Source organism: Aphis gossypii, unplaced genomic scaffold, assembly GCF_020184175.1.
Source record: "Aphis gossypii isolate Hap1 unplaced genomic scaffold, ASM2018417v2 Contig00062, whole genome shotgun sequence".
Taxonomy (NCBI): Eukaryota; Metazoa; Arthropoda; class Insecta; order Hemiptera; family Aphididae; genus Aphis; species Aphis gossypii.
In genome coordinates this window covers 40,715-64,024 of record NW_026082996.1, presented here as the reverse complement: position 1 = coordinate 64,024, position 23,310 = coordinate 40,715, and the positions used below count along the sequence as shown (strand labels likewise).

Here is a 23,310-nt window from a genome sequence, read left to right as displayed (position 1 = left end):
TGGAAGGGGTTGAGCACAAACGAAGGGATTAAAAGCACAAACCAGCACAAACGAAGCACAAACGGATGGCAAATTTTGGTTTAAAAATTCCAAGGTGGGGGGGCTGAGCATGTCCCCAGCCCCCCCACATTGAAAGTTGAATAACTTTGGAAGGGGTTGAGCACAAACGAAGGGATTAAAAGCACAAACCAGCACAAACGAAGCACAAACGAATGGAGTTATTTTTTTTTCGAAATTCCGTGGTGGGGGGGCCAGGGACATGGAGCTTCCAAAAAAAACACATCTGACTATCACGACGAAATGAACGGTGATACATTTTTCGAATGGTTCAGTGGCATTTTACCTTTATTGAAAGATAACTCAGTAATAGTCATGGATAATGCACCGTACCATTCAGTGAAAACAGAAAAATCACCTACCTCTACTTGGAAAAAGGCTGCCATAATTGAATGGCTTGAATCCAAAGGCGTAGAGACTAACCCGTCAATGATCAAATTTGAATTGTTAAAAGCTGTCCGAGAAATTAAACACAAATATGATTTGTACGTGGTTGATGAAGAGGCCAAAAACCAAAACAAAATTGTACTACGTCTACCTCCATACCACTGCGAACTCAACCCCATTGAGTTGGCATGGTCGGTTGTAAAAGGACATGTGAAAAAAAATAACACAACATTTAAAATAAATGACGTTCGGCAATTATTAAACGATGGTATAGACAAAGTGACACCTGAAATGTGGTCCAATTTTGTTTCACACGCTATTAAGGAAGAGGACAAATTTTGGCAGGTAGACTATATTACTGATGAAATACTGGACGAACAAGAACAATCGCACGTGTTAACTATTACTGGATTGACGACTTCTGATTCAGAAAACAGTGATTGACGAATTTTAATATTATTATAATATCTTTGTAAATTATCATTGCTATGATTATTATTTGTATTGTGCAGCTGTATTTTTTCTTTTTTTTTTATATAAGTTATATTATTATATACCCATGATATTTAATAAAAAAATATTGAATATATAATATGCATGTGTGTATACTTATAAACAAGCAGGCATAATAATATGCTAATGCTATATTTTTTTTTTTTATTAATATTTATACGGTTTATAAGATCTGTTCCTTTAGGAACAATAAGAATATGTGAGTAATGAAATAAAAAAAAAATAATGATATCTCACATATCATATTATTATGTTTATAAAAATAAGTACGGGATATGTTATGCCGCACCAGCCGGCAACACAATTAATTAGCTTAATTTTATAAGCCGCTGTATACACGTTGCCGTGTAGTGGGAATGGCACCATAGTGGGAGAAAATTCGGCCGGCAGACGTCGCGAGCGTCAATATCGATGCGCGGAATAAGGTCGCTCTCTCCTGGGCCGGAGTATATAATCTTATATTTGATTAATTATTTGCTTTAACATTATAATACTGTTTTACATTATTTTTATGTATGGTAATGCCTCGTCGGCCACGTTGTATAACTATATTTTCATCTCCTATTACTTCAATTACTATGACTAGTATTAACTTTATTTATTTTTAACAATTTGCAAACTTCCGTAAATGTTGTTTTCACTTTATTACAGGTTTTCTATATTTGATCAACCTCCTTGGTATATATTATCTGTTTGAAAATTACTGATATGATTATTCGTGTTATAATTTCTTGTATTATTTGTACGTTGAAAATTATTATTATTTAGTCGTGAAAAATTACAATTATCTCTATTACTAGAAAAATCGTTCCTGTACCTATAATTATCTCTTTCTGAATTATATTCTACTTCTTCTGATTTTGCCAATTGCTTAGCTACCTCTAATGTTTTAGGATTTCGTGCCTTTACAATTGTTCTTATAGGACTTATTAATCCTTTTATAAAAATAGTTAATGTTTGTTCTTTTAAAGTTTCGTGAATTACTTTTGCTTCTGATTCCTCTTTATTAAGTGTACATGCATTACATAATTTATAATACAATTTTTCTACTCTATGGCAATAATCATTGACGTCTTCACCATGACGCATCTTAATGGAATTTAATTGTATCTGCAAACTTGAAGCAGTTGTCGTATCTTCAAAAGCATCCGATAAATAACTCCTAATGTGTACCCATTTAGCAACATTTTTATATTTTATCATTTCTAATGCTCTACCGGATAACCTAGTTGTTATATATTTAACTAAAGTCGGTGCGCATTTTTCTTCAACCAAATTTACTGCCATATCACATGCATTCATGAACGGATAGATATCGTCTTCTCCCGTACACATAGGTATAAGCTTAAATGCTTCCTCTAATTTTATGGTAACCATTTTCTTTACACGCGGTTTTCTCCCGAACGTTAACTCAGTATGTTCAAAATCGTCCGTAACCTTGCTACGTGTAACCTTTTTATTGTCTAAACTTAAACTTCTCTCTAAGCTGTGTTTTATTTTCGCGCTCTGGCGTTCACTTTGGTTTCTAAATAAACTAGGGCGTTCTTTCGGGCTTTCAATAGGGCTAGGGCTTTTACTAGGGCTAGGGCTTCTACTAGGGCTTCCCAAATCAATCAACTGTTGGGTTTATTTAATACTTCTAAACTCAATTCTGGAGTTTCTAAAGACGTCTTATTCGATGGATTAGCTACTTCCAAAGGAGATGTACCTGTGTTCTCCATAAATTGCTTTCACACTCATTTGATACGTTTTACAATCAACTATAATAATATAACTCAATAATAATCTCAATAATATATGCCCTTAAATAATTCTCAATAATAATCTCAATAATTCACAATATGCCCTCAATAATAATTCTCAATAATAATCTCAATAATTCAACAATATGCCCTCAAAATAATATAATAATTAATAATAACTCAAATAACTCAATATGCCCTCAATAATAATATAATAACTCAATATTTCTCAATAATAATTCAAATAAATCAATTGCCCTTTAATAATCAAAAAAAAATTCCTAAATAGTTTTTTTACGACCTACTTAAATATATTCAGTTACTTAAATGATATTTCTTAGGTTTTATATTTTTGAACATATATCCGTGTAATAATTTAATTAACTATTCACTCACAATAATGCGACGTTCGTTGATGTTGTCATCCTGTCTGATACTTTCTGCAACGTTGAATTGAATGGTCTTCTCTGCTGGAGTTATCAACGAAAAAGAATGATCAAGTCTTCCTTGTTGATGGTAGCCTTTGACAGTTTGCCTCCTTGAAAAGTGAATCCTACCGACTGCGCCAAATTGTTGCGTGCCAGTATCAGATTTGAATCCAAATGGTTAATTTGAATGAAAGTTAAACTTAATAACGTAATATGTTTTATTGCATACAAACAAAATACATGTAACAAATTAAATAAGTGGCTGAGTGACGTGAAAGTGCTCTGTTGTTGATAACTTTGGTACATCTGCCGTTGCTGGTCTTCGGGCTCCCTTATATATTGTGGTGCGTCTCTTGTTTACGTCGTGTTTTCGCCTTCTGGGTAAAACCAGGTGTCCTTGTTGTTGTTGTTGCAAATTCGGACACGAATTTGAGAATGTGCAATAACATCTCAAATGCATCATTAGTGCACTGTAATTATTGGTGCGCTTACTATCCCGACACGTGTCATAGTAGCACCCGCATTACCCTTGACACGAGGCATGGTCATACTAACTTAGCCTTGTAATCTCGTAGATATCTTATAGATATCTCGTAGCCCATAACAGTCTTTACATTTATTCTCAGCTAAAGCATACAATTACGTTAGAAAGCAATTCAATACGATTCTGCCGCATGCACGAACATTGTCTAAATGGTACTCGCATGTTGACGCTAAGCCTGGCTTTACTAATGAATCCTTAAAAAACCTCGCCTTGAAAGTTAAATGTTCAACTGTTCCTGTAGTTTGCACCTTGATGTTAGATGAAATGGCAATTAGGCAACACCTTGAGTTTGATGGAAAGACTTACTATGGTGGAGTGGATTTAGGAACAGGGATGGACAACGATAATTTAGAAAAAGCCAAACAATGTCTTGTATTTATGGTTGTATCAATAAATGAAAATTGGAAAATACCTATTGGCTATTTTCTTATCACCAATTTGAATGGATCACAGAAGGCTGAACTTACAAAGCATGCACTTAACTTATTGAAAGATACAGGTATCTCTGTAGTTAGTTTGACTTTTGATGGTTGCTCATCAAATTTGACCATGGCTCGGCTTTTAGGTTGCGATCTTAATATAAGCACATTAAAGACCAAATTTGATGATGTAGTTATATTTTTAGATGCCGCCCACATGATTAAGTTAGTACGTAACGCTTTTGGGGATAGAGAAATTTTTAAAGATAGTGATGATAACTTGATAGATTTCAATTTTGTAAAACAACTTTTTGTACTCCAGGAAAATTAAGGTTGCCACATGGCAAATAAGTTGAGGAAGAGCCACATTTTTTTTTTCCAAACAAAAGATGAAAGTCAAATTAGCTAGTCAACTTTTGAGTCAATCTGTGGCAGATGCTTTAAAGTTCTGCAAGTACAATTTAGGACTTGAAGATTTTGAAAATGTTGATGGAACGGTAAAATTCATTTCAATGTTTAATGCTGGTTTTGATATTCTTAACTCTAGGTCAATCAGATGCTTTGAGAACAAAAAAGCCATTTGTGATGACAATATTGAGCAGATAATTGCATTTACGGATTTGATGACCAACTATATTAAAGGGCTAAAAGTTAAGGAAAAAGAAATGTTTGTACCTATACTTGACTCAAACAGCGCGAACTGGATTTTTTGGATTTATTGTATGTTTAAATTCAGCATTATCATTGTATGAAAGTTTAATTAAACCCAAAAAAATAGACCATATAAAAATGTACAAAACAAGTCAAGACCACTTGGAACTATTTTTTGGATCAGTACGAGCATTGGGAGGTTTTAATAATAACCCTACATCCCGTCAATTTCAATCCGCTTACAAAAAACTAGTTGTCCATTCAACTAACATTGAAAACTTCAACACAGGCAATTGTATCCCTCTAGAAAATATAGACATATTACACTATTCGAGTTCTGATCCTATAAAAACAATCAATATTAATACAATTAACCATAACATTGATTCAATTTCCCGGGAAGAAAATGTCCAAGAAGTTGATTCATATATAAACGATCATGACTATATATTCACTCAAAATATAACATCTAATTTCTCTAAAGAAGTTACTATTTATATTGCCGGGTTTGTTGTACATAAGTTATCTTCAACAATTAACTGTGAAACTTGTTTACATTCATTGTGTTCTAACAACAAAGAATTATTATTCAACTCCCTTATTCATCTTAAAAATAGTGGAGGTGATAAAGGAGGTCTAATTTATCCGAGCGACGACGTCATAATTATTTGTTTACAAACTGAAAAAATTCTTAAATCTTACAACTTTGAAAACCAAAAAATCAATTCATTATATTGTAACGAGATAAGATCGAACCAGTGTCGCGCTCTTGTATCGCACATTGGCGTGATATAATTACAGAAAATCGCCGACGGTCTGTTAGACCAAATATAAACACCATCTAGATGGCGTATATCCCGCCGCCGTCATTGCGACCCGGTCATTTATCAACTCTTTTATTTTTTTTCTTCAACAATAGTTTATCTCATAAAAAAACCACCTATATCATCTTTGAGCAAAAAACCTCTAAAACAATAATAAAATAATCCCGGAACAAATATTACACCAGAAAACTACTCAAATCTTCAAAATACTCATATCAACATACCAATGTCAAGAAGATCAAAATGTCTATATAAGACCGTCCGAGCCGCCGTCAAAAACACACGCTTCCCATATTTTGGCCTTTTTTTTCCGTAGCTGGTCAAGAACTCACCGGAAGGTATATCTGACTTTCAAACGGTGACGTCACTTCGACCACACAGCTACCCAAGCAACTGTTGTCGCGACGAACTGCAGTGCCCGCTTAAGGTTAACTTTAAGCGGGAATCACGCTCAGTTGTACGAGGCATACGCGTATATTTTATGATATATATTATAAATAAATTTATAATACTAATATATAATAAAATATACGTTCAATACTCCACTATATACACCCAATAGTGTGCGTACAGCGATATTATCCGACCAAGAAGACATCAAAGACAGAGTCAATATCCACTTCGAAAAACGGAGCGATAGATCAATGACGATTACCATTTTGTGAGTGTACATTATATCGGCCCCTCCTCAAATAATTGTCATTCCCCTTCATATTTGTTTTTTATTGTATTTAACTAAACGACCTTAAGTCGTAAAATTTAAAAAAAAAATAATGTAATCATATATCAAATTAAATAAGAAATGTAAAATATTAAATAAAAATTAACGTAATATCAAAAGCAAAAGACTTGAAAATTCGTTACAATATCTACAATCTAAAGTTCTTTATCATTTTTATAACTCAAACATATTTAATTCATTAAAATCCCATAGTTCAGAAAGTAATAGTCCTCTATCAGACCATGTAACTCTGTTAATAAAATCAATTTCATCAACATACATTAAACTTAAAGTTAATTATAATTTAAAATCTCATAACGAAACCACATCTCTTAGAATGTGGTACAACAAATTGACACTTTTTAAAGGACAGTAACCTATTTTTTTACTTTGTAATATACCTATAATATTTGTAATTGTAATATATAATATTTGTAATTTTAATATAAAATAATATTTGTAGTTGTAATATAACATAATATTTGTAATTATAAATATAAATATAGATTTTCAATTGTAATATATAATATTGTATTGTATAGTAATTTACTTATATAATTATAATGAAATTTTTTAATAATTAAAGAAAAACATTAACTACTCCTGATATTTTTTCAAAAGTATTTAATTTAAAAGACAATTGCATTTAATTTTTTTAAGCTACTATTAAAAACAATAAATACTATTTCAATTTATTAAATTAAATGCTGTTTTTTATAACACCATTTACAATATTATGTTAAATTTATTATTAAGGGGATTGGAAGCATTGATTTTCTGTCTTTGTCTTACACACATGGAATATAGGAAAAATAGCTATACGCGCCTGACAAAAATTAAGGTGCTTCTAGTTGTTCGATTTAAAATATGTAAAGATGATTGAATTGGTATACAAGTTTACTTTGCATCGGTCTAAGCACTTTATCGATTGTTTTATTGTTTAAAATAAATATTTTGATGAGAATAAATATTTTAAATTTAATAAATTTGTCAATTTTTATTATTAAATATAAATTGAAAATATTAAAAATATACTTCAACTGATGCAAAGTAAACTTGTATGCCAATTCAATCATCTTTACATATTTTAAATCAAACAACTAGAAGTACCTTAATTTTTGTCAGGCGCGTATAGCTATTTTTCCTATATTCCACGTGTGTAAGACAAAGACAGAAAATCAACACTTCCAATCCCCTTAAGGAAAAAAAATGTTTTTAAACCTTTTTATGTATGATTATTAGTTTATTAGTTTAAGTTGATGTTTCCAAACAAATTAAAATATTCAATTCTGTGTTAATAATGTTACAGTATTTCAACTTTGGTGAAATGGTAACACTGCAGAAGGAGTCTATCGCCGACTCAATTTTTATTCAGAATGCCGCCTCTATATTACTCTATGGTTTGAAAATGTCACTGCGCCTCGGCGGCTAATTACTAATCATTCTTTGGGAACAAATAGAGTTTAGGTATTAACACGTTCACTGCTGATGACGCCAATTGGCGTCATTTAGCATTGTTCCCGTATGCTGATGACGCCAATTGGCGTCATCAATATATGATTTTTCTTTTCTTTATAATTTTATCAGCGTTACGGATAAACAAATAAGTTTTCGTCAGCGTTATCTTCAAGTATTGTTTAATCGTTTTGTGCTAGTCGTACCTTGATAATTCTAATTTTAGATTTTGGTTTATCCAGTTTTATCTGTTACCTTTTTCGTCAATTGTGTTTATTATTTTTGATATCATTTTCACTTGTGAGTTGTGACAAGCATAATGTTATTTCATGTTTTGTTATAAATGTTAAAATTACAGTGCGTTGGTTCGATAATTTATCAATATTTAAACTTTTTTTACGGTTTCATTGAATTTTTTTAGTGTTTTTTTTATAACAAATATGGATGAACCAGGATCATCTCGACCAAAACGGAACTGTACAAGTCGTGAGTACGAAACACGAATCGAACAAATGCTTTTTGAATCAGATAGTGACGAAAATTTTGACCTAACTGATTCTGGTAGTGAGTATATGGGTGAAAATATTGAATTTTCTGAGAGTGATGATGAAATTTCTGATATTGAACAAAATATAAATACACAAACTCAGCTTCGTATTACTGATAATGAGACAGAAATTATTTGGGATGATGATGTAAATAAAATGATTGAATTTCCATTTACTAAGCAAAATGAATTGCTTATTGAAGTAGAAAATGAAAAAAATCCTATACATTTTTTTTTTTTGCTTTTTGACGATAGTTTTATAGATCTTTTGGTTTCTCAAACCAACATCTATGCCGAAACTGAGTTTCTACGTGTTGGTAGCGCACCGACTTCACGTATATCACAATGGAAACCGACAAATAAAAATGAAATGTTAACTTTTATTGCTTTAATAATTCATACTGGTACTATAAGAGTGAACAGGTTGAATGACTACTGGAAAAAACACCACCTCTTCAACTTCACTTGTTTTTCGGACTATATGAGTCGTGATAGATTTTTGATTTTAATGAGATGTTTTCATTTTGCTCCGAGTATTGACGCTAACCAAGATCAACCTCAGGATCGTTTATATAAAATCAGACCTTTAATTAATCATTTTAATAATAAAATGAATAATATATATTATCCAAAGAAAGAGCTTTCTCTTGATGAATCTATGGTGTTGTGGAGGGGGCGTCTTAAATTTCGGCAATATATTCAAAATAAGCGGCATAAATATGGAGTTAAATTATATATGCTCACAGAACCTCAAGGACTAATTTTGAAATTTGCCGTCTATACAGGAGCATTAGATGAAATAGGAGGAAAAGGCCACGCTACTAATGTTGTGTTACATTTAATGTCTGAAAAGTTTAACAATGGTCACTCACTGTACATGGATAACTTTTATAATAGTTTTGATTTAGCTACAAAATTACTAGAGAAAAAAACGTTTTGTACTGGTACTTTGAGAACAAATAGAAAAAATACTCCTTTATGTATACAAAGAAAAAAACTTAACAAAGGTGAAACCGTTGCAAAGTATGCTGAGGGTGTAATGATTGGAAAATGGAGAGATAAAAGAGATGTTACTTATATATCCACGGAATTTAAAAATAATATGATTATATCTAAAAATCGAAATGGCAAAGAACAGATGAAACCTGAGCCTATTTGGAACTATAATCGATTTATGAGTGGCATTGACCGCCAAGATCAAATGAATAGTTATTATCCTTTTACGCGAAAAACTATACGGTGGTACAAAAAAATTGGCATACATGTTATTCAAATGATGTTGATGAATTCATTTTATTTATATAATCAAAACAACATTGGCCCAAAACTTTCATTGTATGATTATCGTATGTCTATTTTAAGTGAACTATTGCCAAAACAACCAAAATCAAAAACTTCTTTACCATCAAAAATTACACATTTGCCTGAAACACACGAAATTGGAAAAAATGGTAGAGCTAATAGAAAAAGATGTCAATTATGTTATTTAGCTAAAATACGAAAAGACACTTCATACTTCTGTTCCAGCTGTCCAAAGCAGCCCAGTCTATGTCTAGAACCATGCTTCAAAAAATTTCACGATTCAAATCAGTTGTAATACTTTTATTACTATTATTTTGAAATATGTTTTTATGTATATTTTATAAAAGTTTTTAATTTTAATTTTAATTTTTCATTAAGTGTAAGAAAGTTTATTTCAATTTATATTAAAGTATATGACAACATTACATTGATGATTTTGAGTAATTATTTGGTATTAAATTAATAAAAATTAGTAATGACGCCAATTGGCGTCATGCCGCATATAAATAAAATATTTGAGCTGGGTGCGTATGACGCCAATTGGCGTCATTAAAAAAAACATCCCAATTTTCGTCAGCATAGTGACAGGTATATCAAATTATAGTCAGCAGTGAACGTGTTAAGCATGTGTACACTGTACAACTAGATTGTTTATGATATAAGAGTTAATCCCTAACCACTGAGATATATAAGATATACTGGAGCGCGGACTCGGCCGTAAAAACGAGCCGTCGTGTTTGACGTTACCCCCACCACCGAAGGGCAAAACATTTCATTTTTACATAGGAAAATACGATGAATTTGTAAATAACGATTTATTTTCGTTCTTAATCGCTGAGATATTTACTTAAATGCCTATATAATCTCAAGCCTTTTCGTTAGTTTGTAATTTGTTACAATTTTGTATATCTAGTATATTCAATATGGTTGTCTCGTGTTCAGCTTTTGGATGTACTAATAGGCACATTAAAGGTGGAAGTATTCAGTTCCACAAGTAAATATTAACATTTTATACAGTTTTATTTGTGGCCAGGGGCCCGGAGGTTTCTTGAAGCCCCGATGGTTTTATAATTTTATATAATTAAATATTTAATCAATAAAAAATAATTTTCGATAAGTAGTCTATACAATCATGAAAAAATTCAACAATAACCTGTAGGCTATATCTATACATAAAAAATTAAAATTAATTTAACTGTATAATAATGATAATTAACTATAAAAGCTAAGTTAAAACAATACAAAATTTAACTGAATAAGTTATATTATATTAATAAGTTTGATTGAACAAAAATAACTAACAAGTTAAGTTATTATAGGTAGGTACCTACCTAAATATTAATATTTTATAATATATAGATTTTCACTTAATAATCCTTAATATTAACTTGTTGACCCGACAGGAATTGTCATGTAATTTTATGTTAGATTAAATAGTAGTTTATTAATGTTTATTTATTATTTAACAAGAGCAACTATTTATAAACAAAAATGTCCATTGTAAATCTCAAAATCCCTGCTTGATCACTTTCCATATCGTTATATCTTATATTATAATCATGGTAATACAATAAGGTAATGAATAATTACTACTACATTTAATTTGTTAAAGAATTAAGAAAATAAATTAAGAATTATGAACGAAAATAATCATAACTACACGTGATATCGTATGTAAAAATGAAATGTTTTGCCCTTCGATGGTGGGGGAAGCGGGATTCGAGACGGCTCGTTTTTTGTATCATTGCGGGAATGGCGAGTCCGCGCTCCAGTATATCTTATCTATCTCAGTGTCCCTAACACTGATTATTGTACGTTATCACTAAATAAGTTATTATCAATAATAATTGATAATTGTATAAAATTATTATTATTAATTGACAATTGTATAATCATTAATCACATATTATAATAAGTAATAACAGAATTGATATTATTCTATTCTCTGTGTGACAGGCGATAGGTACTGTGAGTGTGAGAGCTTAATAAAGTATTCAAGTAATCAGTTTTTATTGTTCCATTAGTTATTTTTTCATATTTTTTAAAAATGAATCCAGTTTATGACGCGATTGTATTACTTTTAGAACATCCTTATAGACGTTGGAGAATTGTTGACAAAAACGATTTACTTAGACAAGGTAAACCAACTCCTTTTTTAACATATTTATCCGCAGACAAAAATGGCTCAAAAGTTTTTTGTAGGTCTTTCAATTCAAATGTATATACTAAACATCCTTGGGTATGTGGAAGTTTTTATTTACAGAAGTTATTCTGTTGGCCATGAATTTTATTGAGTCAATCAAATTCTGTTTGGATCACATTAGGATACTCTGATTTTAAAAATCTCTCTAGAAGTATTCTGAGACATGAAGTTTCCAAAGACCACATTCACAATTATTTAAATCTAAAAAATTTAGAAAAAAATACTAGTACTGTTATAGACATAATCAGTGAACATGGCAAATTATTTAAATTGCGTTTTAATGAAAATGTAAGATTAAATAGGTTATGCATGGAACATATAATTGATTTAGTATTATTTTTGGCTAAACAAGAGTTAGCATTCCGTGGGCATGATGAAAGTTCAAATTCCATAAATAAAGGCAATTTTAGAGAGTTAGTTGAATTACATTTTAGTAGATGCTCTTAGAGTAAAATATCATTACAAGTCATTACAGAATAAATTTACAGGTACATCAAAAATCATACAAAATGAAATAATTTCATGTATATCTGAATATTAACTGATCATATAAAACATGAAATTAAACAATCCATGTTTTATTCTGTACAAATTGATGATACTACAGACCTAACTCAGAAAACACAATGTTCTGTAATTTTAAGATACATAACTAGAGGTCGGATTTATATTCTCTTAAAATCCTTAAAATATGATGTTTTATGTCACATAAAATAGGCAATATATTCTCTTAATATTCTTTTAAAATACCAGATATATGATGTTTTATGTCTTTAAATATGCAAATATTCTTTTAATATTAAAAAAAAATTCAGTTTAAATTTATTTTTTATTAATTTGGTTTTAAATATATTTAATTTAATTAATTTTACAATAACAATTAATAACTATATATTGTTCCATGTGTTCCGGTGTCATTTTAGTACGCCGGTAAGAATGTTCTTGTATATGCTGAAGGATCGTTCGACATCAACCGATGTCACTGGAGAATATTGTAAGTCGGCTACCATAGTCGGTGAATAATTTTCCAGAAGTTGTACTGTGTTAGGTACTAAGAACTTGTCCAATATTTTTCAAAAATTTGTATCCTTTGTTTTTTTGTTGAAGTTGCAATATTTTTGTCTTTACTACTTCTCCTTTTTCTCCTGGTATCTGCTCAAATTGTGTAAAAGTGTTTTCGATAATATTTATCATATCAACTAAGGCAGTATTTGATTTTTCCAAACTTTTGATAGTTGTAACAATTTGAAGAAAATTAGTTTTATAAATTAAATCATTTTTTACTGACTGTAAGTGTAACATGTTTTTGCATTTTTCAATACTGACTGACGACTTTTCTTCACTTAATTTGTCTATAACATTTTTCAAACTCTCATAATGATCGCAATTAAATACAGCGGCTTCCAGCCAAGTTCCCCACCTAGTTAATACAGGTTCTGGAGGTAATGGCACATTGGACAATATTTCTTTGTACATCTGGACATGATATGGCGCTTTTAAAAATACTTTTTTTAGATTACTGATTAATTTGTTCCCATTTGGAAACATTTCTCTGACCTTCTCTGCAACCCTGTTCATCATGTGAGCTACACACGTAACGTGAATTATATTTGGGTAGAAAACTTTAAGTGTATCACCGGTTTTTGTCATGTATGGAGCTGCATCCGATAACATTAACACTTTTTCGTCATTTCCACCCAACGGCCATAATAATTTTAGTCCGTCATTGATAAACCGAGCAACAGTGGAATGATTAGTTTTTTCTAAAACTTTGCATGACAGGAGAAATGGGTTAGTTGGAGTATTTGATTTTAATATTCCCACCAGTAAATTTGCAACATAACGACCGTTTGTATCTGTAGTTTCATCTACAGCAATCCAAATATTATTTTCACCAATTTCATTTTTAATTTTTGTTAAAGTATTATAGTAGCACGGCTCTAGATAATTTTTACGTAACGCACTTTCATCTGGTATGTGTTTGCCAGTGTATTTCTCTAAAAATTACGAAATTGAGGCACTTGCATTTTATACCAAGGTATTGTTAGCTGCTACTAAGGCTAGACACAAATCTTTGTTAAAATCATTTAAGTCGTTTTCTTTGGGAGTAGCTTCTGATAAAAATAATTGTTTTGATGAAGTATTTAATTTACGTTTTAAACCATTTATATGGACATTAGTATGTACATGTTGTGTTACCTGTGATTTTTTGGTGCAAGGAATATTTTTGTCACAAACTTGACAAAAAATTGTTGCACCATCTGTCGTGAAAATCGTTTGTTGGTTATTGTACGACGAAATCCATTGAGCAAATAAACTTTTTAAACTGCTTGCAGTTTTCGGCATATTTGTATGTTGTATGTTATAGATAGGGAACGGATTTTATTGTAAATACATATTTTTATTGAAATGAGATATTTTTAATCTGATTAAAAATGTGTACGATTTAGATCGTTCTAATTAAAATAAACCCAAATTTATTTTACATATTTTTAAATATTTTTGTATACATACATATTTTTACATATTTGGTAAATAAGTACATATTTTGTACACATTTTAGTAATTTTTGATTTTTTCATCGATTTCTGACGACCGAACATTATCTCATCGACCACCAAATATTATACGTTATCTAAATGGCATTTACGTACTTATTTTCGGCACACCGCATGCCACAATATACATTAGAACTAGTTCATTATTTGTCAATCTTGGAAATGTCGGACGATGTAAGTATAAAAGAAAGTGATATACGATAAACATTATCTACATTATATAAATGGACTTACGTACTTTATACACCGTGGACAAGTGAGTAGATAACGTGTTTATTCAATGTTATGGTTTCACTCTTCAGTCTTCGGTGTATGTCTAGTTACTGATCTAGTGTAATTATTTGCATCGTAGCTGTTTTTTTCTTTGTACTTACATCGAAATTTTGTTGTTTTTTTTGTAAAATTGTTTAAAATGCCTAAAATTGCAAGTTCAATCAATAATAAAGTAGCCGCATATTTAAAAGAATTTCCAAATGAAACATTTCAAAGCGATGGTAAAGTTTTATATTGTAAATGTTGTGAAAAGTCGGTATCAATAGGCCAGCGCTTTCAAGTAAGTCAACATATTTCTACCACCAAACACAAACAAAATAAAGAGCGTCAAAATAAATTTAAGCAACATTTTTTAACATCTTCTGATGATAATTCGTCAACATTTCATACTGATTTATGCCGAGCATTTATTCGTGCTGACATTCCAATTTTTAAACTAAAAAATCCAGCATTGAAGGATTTTCTAGAAAAATATACTGGCAAAAACATTCCAGAAGAAAGTACGATAAGGAAAAAATATGTAAATGTAATTTATGAGGAGACTTTAACATCAATTAGACAAAATATACAGGATGGACCTATTTGGGTTTCTATTGACGAGTCGACTGATGCGGATGGTAGATATGTGGGTAATGTTATTGTTGGTAAACTTAGTTCTGAGCCTTGTAATTCGTTTCTCTTAAATTGTGAGCAGTTAGATAAATGCAATCATAAAACCATTGCTAAGTTGTTTAACGATTCAATGAATTTATTATGGCCCGAAGGAGTAAAATATGAAAATGTATTTTTATTTTTGTCCGATGCCGCGCCATATATGTGTAAAGCAGGTAATGTTCTAAATGCATTTTTCCCTAAACTAATACATGTCACTTGTTTAGCGCATGGTTTTCATCGGGTGGCAGAAACAATAAGATCAAGTTACCCTGACGTAGACCAATTAATAGCAACGGTTAATAAAATATTTCTTAAAGCACCAAGTCGAGTTTTAAAATTTAAAGAACTGTACCCCGATCTCAATTTACCTCCAGAGCCTATTTTAACGAGATGGGGTACGTGGTTAGAAGCCGCTTTGTATTATTGTGAAAATTTCGAAAAAATTAAAAATATAATTTCAAATCTAAATACTGAAACTACCACCTCTATCGATAAAGCAAATAATTTGATGGAAAATAATAATTTAAAAAATAATTTAATACACATTTCAGCTAATTTTGGTTTTTAATTCATACTATATAAAACAAGGAAACTAGAAATATGCCTTATCAGAAAGTTTATGCATTGTTGAAGAATCGCAAAAGAAATTAGAAAAATGTCAAGGTCGCATAGGAGATGTAGTTAGAGAAAAATGTAAATATGTGATAGAAAAAAATCAAGGACTGAAAAATTTAAAAATAATTAGAGATATACTGCAAGGACTAAATCCAACAGAATTATTGGATGTCGAACTCACACCACTAGAGATAGTAAATATGAAGTATGCTAGCATTACATCAGTCGATGTGGAACGTTCATTTAGTCAATATAAAAACATTTTATGTCCAAACCGCCGCCATTTTACATTTATAAATCTTAGAGAATATGTAGTCTCACATTGTTTTAAGAAGTAGATAAGAGATAAATTTTTTATATATATTATATTGTTTTTTGTATTCATTTTTTTGTTAAGCGGTTATTACATATTTTAATTTTTTTTTTTACATATTTCATTAAAAATAAGTACATATTTATGTACATATTTTAATTTTTTTATTACAATAAAATCCGTTCCCTAGTTATAGAGTATAGACAGTAACTCAGATATCAACACTCGACGCGACGCGACGGACAACTAGTAGACGACGAGAATAGTCGTGACAGCTAACGAAATAACCGATGTGCTATCGCAATCGATAAGGAATACATGGAGATTAATTTTTATTAAAACCCAGAAATAAATCATTTAGTGAACATTGTATTTATCAAAGTGCTGATATACGTGAATTCTGTTCATTATATGCCGATGTTAGAAAAATATTCTCAAATATTCTTTAACGTGTTAAATATTCTCTAACCCCTAAAATATGCTTTTTTATGCAAAATAAATTTTTTCCTGTGAATTCTGTGTTTCATGAATCTTAAAGATTTCTCACTCCCATTTAACTGCATAAACTAGAAACAAATATGTAAAATCATAAAAATCCGACCTCTATACATAACTAATAAGTCTGAATTAGTTGAACGTTTTTTTGGTTTTTATGATGTCAGCGAAGATCATACTGCTGAAGGATTATTTAATTTAATCACTTCTCTTTTACTAGAGTTTAATATTGAAAAAAAATTGGTTGGTCAGTGCTATGATGGTGCTAGTGTGATGGCTGGGAATTTAAATGGCTTACAAGCTCGAATAAAAGAAATTGCACCTAATGCATTATTTACTCATTGTTTTGCACATAAATTAAATTTAGTATTGCAACATGGATGTAATAGTAATAAGACATGTCGCATATTTTTTGCCAATATTACTTGAATATCTGCTTTTTTTCATAATTCAACATCCCGTACTAATGTGGTAGATAGCATTATAGGCAAACGCATTCCCCAGTTTGTACAGACAAGATGGACATCTAGATCAAAAATTATACATTTATTAGTTAAAGAATGGATTAACTTTAAAGAAGTTTTTGAAGCTATAATAAATGATCCTAAGTCATCATCTGATTCTATTTGTGGAGCAGTTGGACATTTAAAAAATCTTCAATCATTTGATCATTTAAAATCATTTGATATTGAATATTGTTTAAGGAAAATAAGTATTGTATGTGATCTTATAAAAAACAAAAGAAACGAAACAGAATTTTTAAAAATATATAATAATGCAGTTACTTTAACTAAATTGCCCAAACCTTCTAGAAACAATACCAATATGGAATCAAATTATAGAATTTTATTTTTTGAAATTATTGATAATATTTTAATGCAGTTAAGTGTTAGATTTAAGGATACTTATAGATTAATATTTTTACAATTAGCTGACATTACAAAATTTAAAGATTATTGTGGTATATTATATTATAATATACCACAATATTATATTATATTATATTGTGGTATATTCCCCACATGTGCTTTAAATAATCTTATAAAAACTTATTCTAATATTTTTCATAATGTGGACAAATTAAAAGTAGAACTAGAAGTGTTGTATAATAATGTCAACTATCATAATCTACCACATATTTATGATATGATCAAGATTTTTGAAAAAGATGGCTTAAAGGAAGTTATGCCCGAAGTATATAAGTTATTTTCCTTAATATTAACCATTCCTTCTACTAGTGTTTCTGTCGAAAGAAGTTTTTCTTGTCTGAAAAGTATTAAGACTTATTTAAGAAACAGTACATCTCAACAGCGTTTAAGTTCTTTGTCTACAATATCCATTGAAAAAGTATTAATCCAACAGCTCAAAGAAAATGAACCATTTTACGAAGACATATTAATATATATGCCAGTAAAAAAGATAGAACTATTGAATTAATATACAAAGTATAATATTATATATAAACTAAAATCTGTTATAATTTTTATTATTATTCAAGTATGTTTTTATGTAGGTACTTTTATTTTAGTTACCTACTTAAAATTGTATGATGTTTTTCAATTTAGAAACTAAAAATTGTTATTATTTAGATTATAAATTTTTCTTTTAAATCAATTTATAAATATTCAATTATTTGTAACTCAAAACTTTATTTACTAGAAGAACTCTTTATAGGTTTATGTGTCTAAGTTTTATTCAAATTAAAGATATATAGTATATTGTATACCTATTATACATTATATACCAGTAAATAATTTTAAGTATGAGAAATAATAAAAAGGAAACAGTCCTCTAACAGATTTTTAAAGAAAGAATACTGTTTTTAAATAAAATAAATGTTTAGAAGGGTGCAAAATTGTTGCCTCCTTAAAAATTTTATGCCAGAACCGCCACTGCAGTCAACACTTACACCAGTGAACTTTTTTTGAAAAAAAAATAAAAACTACAGCAAAAGTTAAGAAGAAAAAATATAAAAATACTTAACCTACAAGAATTATTGAATGATTTGAAAACTAAAGGTCAATTGATGGTGAACCAGTAAATATAATAGAAAATAGTTTCAGCGGTAAATATCAATGTTTAAAAATGTGGGCAAAAAGTGTAGCAGGTTGACACGGTCGTGTCGCACGAATACCGCGATCTCACCCTCTAGACCCCCTTGCCTAGGTATCACCACTCGTTCAATAATCATTCGGGACGCCCGAGCGATTAATCGAACCAGTTTCTGAGTCGGCGATGAGCCCCGAAGCTCCCGCGACGTGGGTGACGACCGCCGAGAGCTTCGGCGGCGTTTGTCTGTTGTTAACCGTTCGTTACGACTGATCTCCGCCCGCCGCCGTTTTTCGCAGTCCGTGCATTTCCGCGACTTGTTGTGAAATATTATCTTTTATTTCTTTTTTTTTGTTTTTAGCGACAGTGGCTTCATTTAAAATCTATATATATATATATATATATATATATATATATTCTTCTCCCTGTCGACTTTATTTTGGTTTGTTTTTTTTTTTTCATTCGTTATATTTTCTCTTGCGAATTGTGCCACGAAAGTATTACCTTTCGAGAGTGTTGTTTTATTTTATTATTATATTAATTGCTGTGTAATATCACATACATTTGTTGTTACTTCATTCGTTTGTCCTTTTCCTATTATTACTTTTATTAACTTGTGCTACGTGACAAGGTGATCTACAAATTGAATCGTGGAAAAAATGACCACGGAAATAAAACCAAAACTAAAAAACACATGTCGGAAAAAAGCCCAAAAAAATATTTTATACATAATATATTTCCATTTATTTATGGATACATATTTTAAATAATATTCACAGTAGTAAAATATAATACTTTATTAAATTATACATACATACATACTTTTTAGCAATTCAATTCAATTTTATATTGTTTTTTCTTAGCTTTTTATTGTTAATTATCATTATTATACAGTTAAGTTAATTTTAATTATTTTATGTACAGTTATAGCCTACAAGTTATTATTATAATTAACCTTATAATTCAAGAATTTACTATTGTATAAAAGTAGTATTAGTAGTACTAATAGTATTAACTATTGATTGTTATCGTTTTGACACCATTTTATTATTGTCTTAAATGAGACAAATGTAATCAATGATTATTAACTAACCCTTAATAAATGTTGATTTTGCTTAAATAAGTTTAACTTTTTTTTTATAGACTACTTATCGAAAATTATTTTTTTAAATTAATAATTTATTATTATTATATTATTTAATTATTATGACTATGCGATCTCTCGTATTATAATTATTAGTTATTATTATGTTACCAGAAACGAGAATATTTTGTTCCTGTGTTCTATTAAATAATTATATGATAAAATTATTTTAAAAATATTTGTTATTAAAAATTCGTAGATCACTCTATTCGTAGATCACCTGCTATACAAATACCAAAATTTGTTTATGAAATATATTGCTTGAATTTTCTGCTTCTAAGCATAATTCATGCTTTTTTATTAATTTGTTGAATGTCTATTTTTAATTAATTTAAATATACATCTTATTAGTCTTTAACAACTTATCTATATCTATTATCTTCCAGAAGCATGCATTTATGGTTTCATTATAATTATTTATGTATACTTTTTCAGTACTATTCTAACTCTTCCTAATCCATTTTCAATTGCTAATTGGATCTTAACAGTTAAAGTCAAACCAGGTTTTTTTAAAGAATTTTTTTAGAGCATTAAGTTAATTCCAGCTAATGGGAAAGATTGTAATTTAGTTTTTGACAGTATGTCAATAAGAAAAAAAATTGTATTTGATGGAAAAGATGATAGATTTGTAGGGTACTATGATTTTGGTGGCATACAAATTGAAACTCAGGAAACCCCAGCCACTGAATCATTATTTTTTATGTTGGTTGGACTCAATGGCAAATGGAAATGGCCAATAGGATATTTTTTGCAGGCAAAAAGTACAGCTATAATTCAAGCTGGACTCGTCACCACTGCAATTCAAATGGCTAAAGAAGCCGGGGCTAGAGTTTGGGGCGTCACTTGTGATTGAACTACGACCAACTTGTCAACTATGACACACTTGGGGGTACAAACTAAATGGTTCTTAAGAAGAAATATGTGAATCATTTAGTATTCCTGGAATTGATTGGAAGGTAATGAACATTATTATGTTGAACTTAATTTAACATTAATATTAATAAATGGTTTTAAATTAATAAATAGATATATTATGTGCCTGATGCTTGTCATAATCTTAAACTTGCCCGCAATGCACTAGCTACTTATCAGCAATTCAAACACAATGACGATATTATTAATTGGTCATACATTAGGAATTTAAATACAGGTATAAATTATATTGAATTAATTGTATTATATTAATTAAATTTACATTAAATATTTTTAATTTTATTTAAGTTCAAGAAAACCTAGGGTTAAATGTCGCAAATAAGCTATCTAACACCCATATTGATTGGAAGAAAAATATCATGAAGGTAAAACTTGCAGCACAAACTTTATCCTCATCAACAGCTGATGCTCTAGAAATTTTCAGATATATAAATAACCTACATTTAAAAGCAGTTGAGATCAAGTATTGTACATAAATGTTCATAATCTGTACATAAATATTTTTTGATTAATTTCAGGTGAACCAACTGAAACATTTATTAGAGTAATCGACAGAACATTTGATTTTTTAAATAGTCGCAATCCATTTGGAAAAGGTTTTAAAAAACCTCTGTATAGAAATGATGTTGATAGAATGAGAAGTATAATTATACTCCAAATTGAGTACTTATTAAAACTTACAAATATCGAAGGAAAATTTCTTTATTTAATTCCACGTAAAACATTTATTCTTGGTAAATATAAATTTATTTTAAATGAAAACCTATTAAAGTATCTTCGAAAAATCTGCCCCACACAGCTTTCATTTCCCCTTTAGGATTTGCTGTAGCAGTTAAATCAATATTTAGCATAGCAGATGAATTGTTTTATACTACTGAATATAAGTACATCCTAACATACAAGTTTTCCCAGGACCACCTTGAAATGTTTTTCTTGAAAATAAGGCAGAGTTTTGGAAACAATAATAATCCAAATGCTTTAGAACTGTTGTATTAGGATTTAATGAATTTCAATAATTAAGCAATAATAAAAAATAGAATTTAAATTGGTTAAGATAACAATTGTGAAACATAGTGTTGTTAAAATTTTATATTTTAGTTAGCATATTCATCAAAACATAGTAGTAATAAATGTAAATAAAATAGTTATTAATCGGGTTAAAATAATAATTACGTATGTTAGGTCTATCAAATGTAAATTAGTATAATAAGAGAAAGATGTAACAATCGATAATTACTCAATTGTAAATTTAGTATATAAGAGATATGGTTAAGGCAGAAAAGGGGTCATTGGTGGTGATCGTGTGACTCGATTACCACTGGACGTCGCGTTCAAATAAAGTACTTTGCGTTATTTTGTGTTTTACTTCATTTTGGTATACGTCCAAGTAGTCGGAGTATACGACAAAACTTAGAACAGCTTTGAAACAAATCCTTTTAAAAATTCAATTTCTTCATCATATGCAGCTAATTGTATTGCACTAGATAACACAAGTTCTGAAAGTGTTTTTGAGATACGCTGGGCGAAAAAAACATTAGTAGACAATGTTATTGAAGAAGAAGAAAATGAAAATTTATCAAATTTTCTGCCTTATTTTGATAATTTTGATTTAGTGAGAGACAATATTTTATATTATATTCGTGGATTTATCGTTAGAAGTGTCTATAAAAAAATTGATTGTCAAACTTGTGCCAATAGTATGATAGAAAATGAATCTGAACACAGTTATAGTCATAAATATCCCCATTCAATATTAGCAGATGTTAAAAATAGAGGAGGTTTAATAAAAAGTTCAAAGAATGTGGTAGTAATTGTTAAATTTATTGAAAGTACATTAATTCAATTAACATCAAATTTTTATTCTTTAATACCAGGCTTAAATCAAAAAATAATCCTTGCCGTTAAAAATCATGCACATAATTATAGTATTTTTAAAGATTTAAATTGTGCAAATGACAGTTTTTTGGTAAAACACAAATTGAATTTAGTCACTTTAATTTGCAAGCAATATTGAGAGTTCGTCTTCATTATGTGGCCAAGTTAAAAACAAGTGCAGACGTTAGTAAACGTCGCTTATTGACCAAATTAATATTATTTAACCATCAATAATGTTATGTACTTATGTGTATGTTGTTTGTTGTATATTGTGTTATGACTTATAAATTGATGTAAAAATTATACTAATAAACAACTATAAAAGACGAGTTATTCATACATACCTGGTCTTAATACCATTGCTATAAAATACTTAGTAAAATCTATAACAACACATCATTTAAGAAGTTGGCGGTTTTTGAAGACTCCAAATACAACCGTCGGAATCAGATCTAAAATCTGAAGTCATAAACTTGTAAGTTATGTATAGAAGTATCGAATTTATGTAATATATTACGCTCGTAGCAGTAGAAAATTCGAATATTTTGCCAACCAGCAGTATGGCGGCAAAGTGATAAAGCACTGATAAGCGCTTGAGATCTGTCTTC

The 23,310-nt window shown here is 29.6% G+C and overlaps 1 protein-coding gene and 1 pseudogene across 1 annotated transcript; both read left to right on the top strand.

Annotated features, from left to right (window-relative positions):
• The first annotated feature begins 300 nt into the window (after window positions 1-300).
• On the top strand, window positions 301-888 carry LOC126553068 (uncharacterized). Its single transcript, XM_050208258.1, has one exon. The coding sequence runs from the start codon at window positions 301-303 to the stop codon at window positions 886-888; it is 588 nt and encodes a 195-aa protein (XP_050064215.1).
• Window positions 889-21,461: 20,573 nt separating this feature from the next.
• LOC126553067 (uncharacterized) lies at window positions 21,462-22,707 on the top strand (annotated as a pseudogene).
• Window positions 22,708-23,310: the final 603 nt, after the last annotated feature.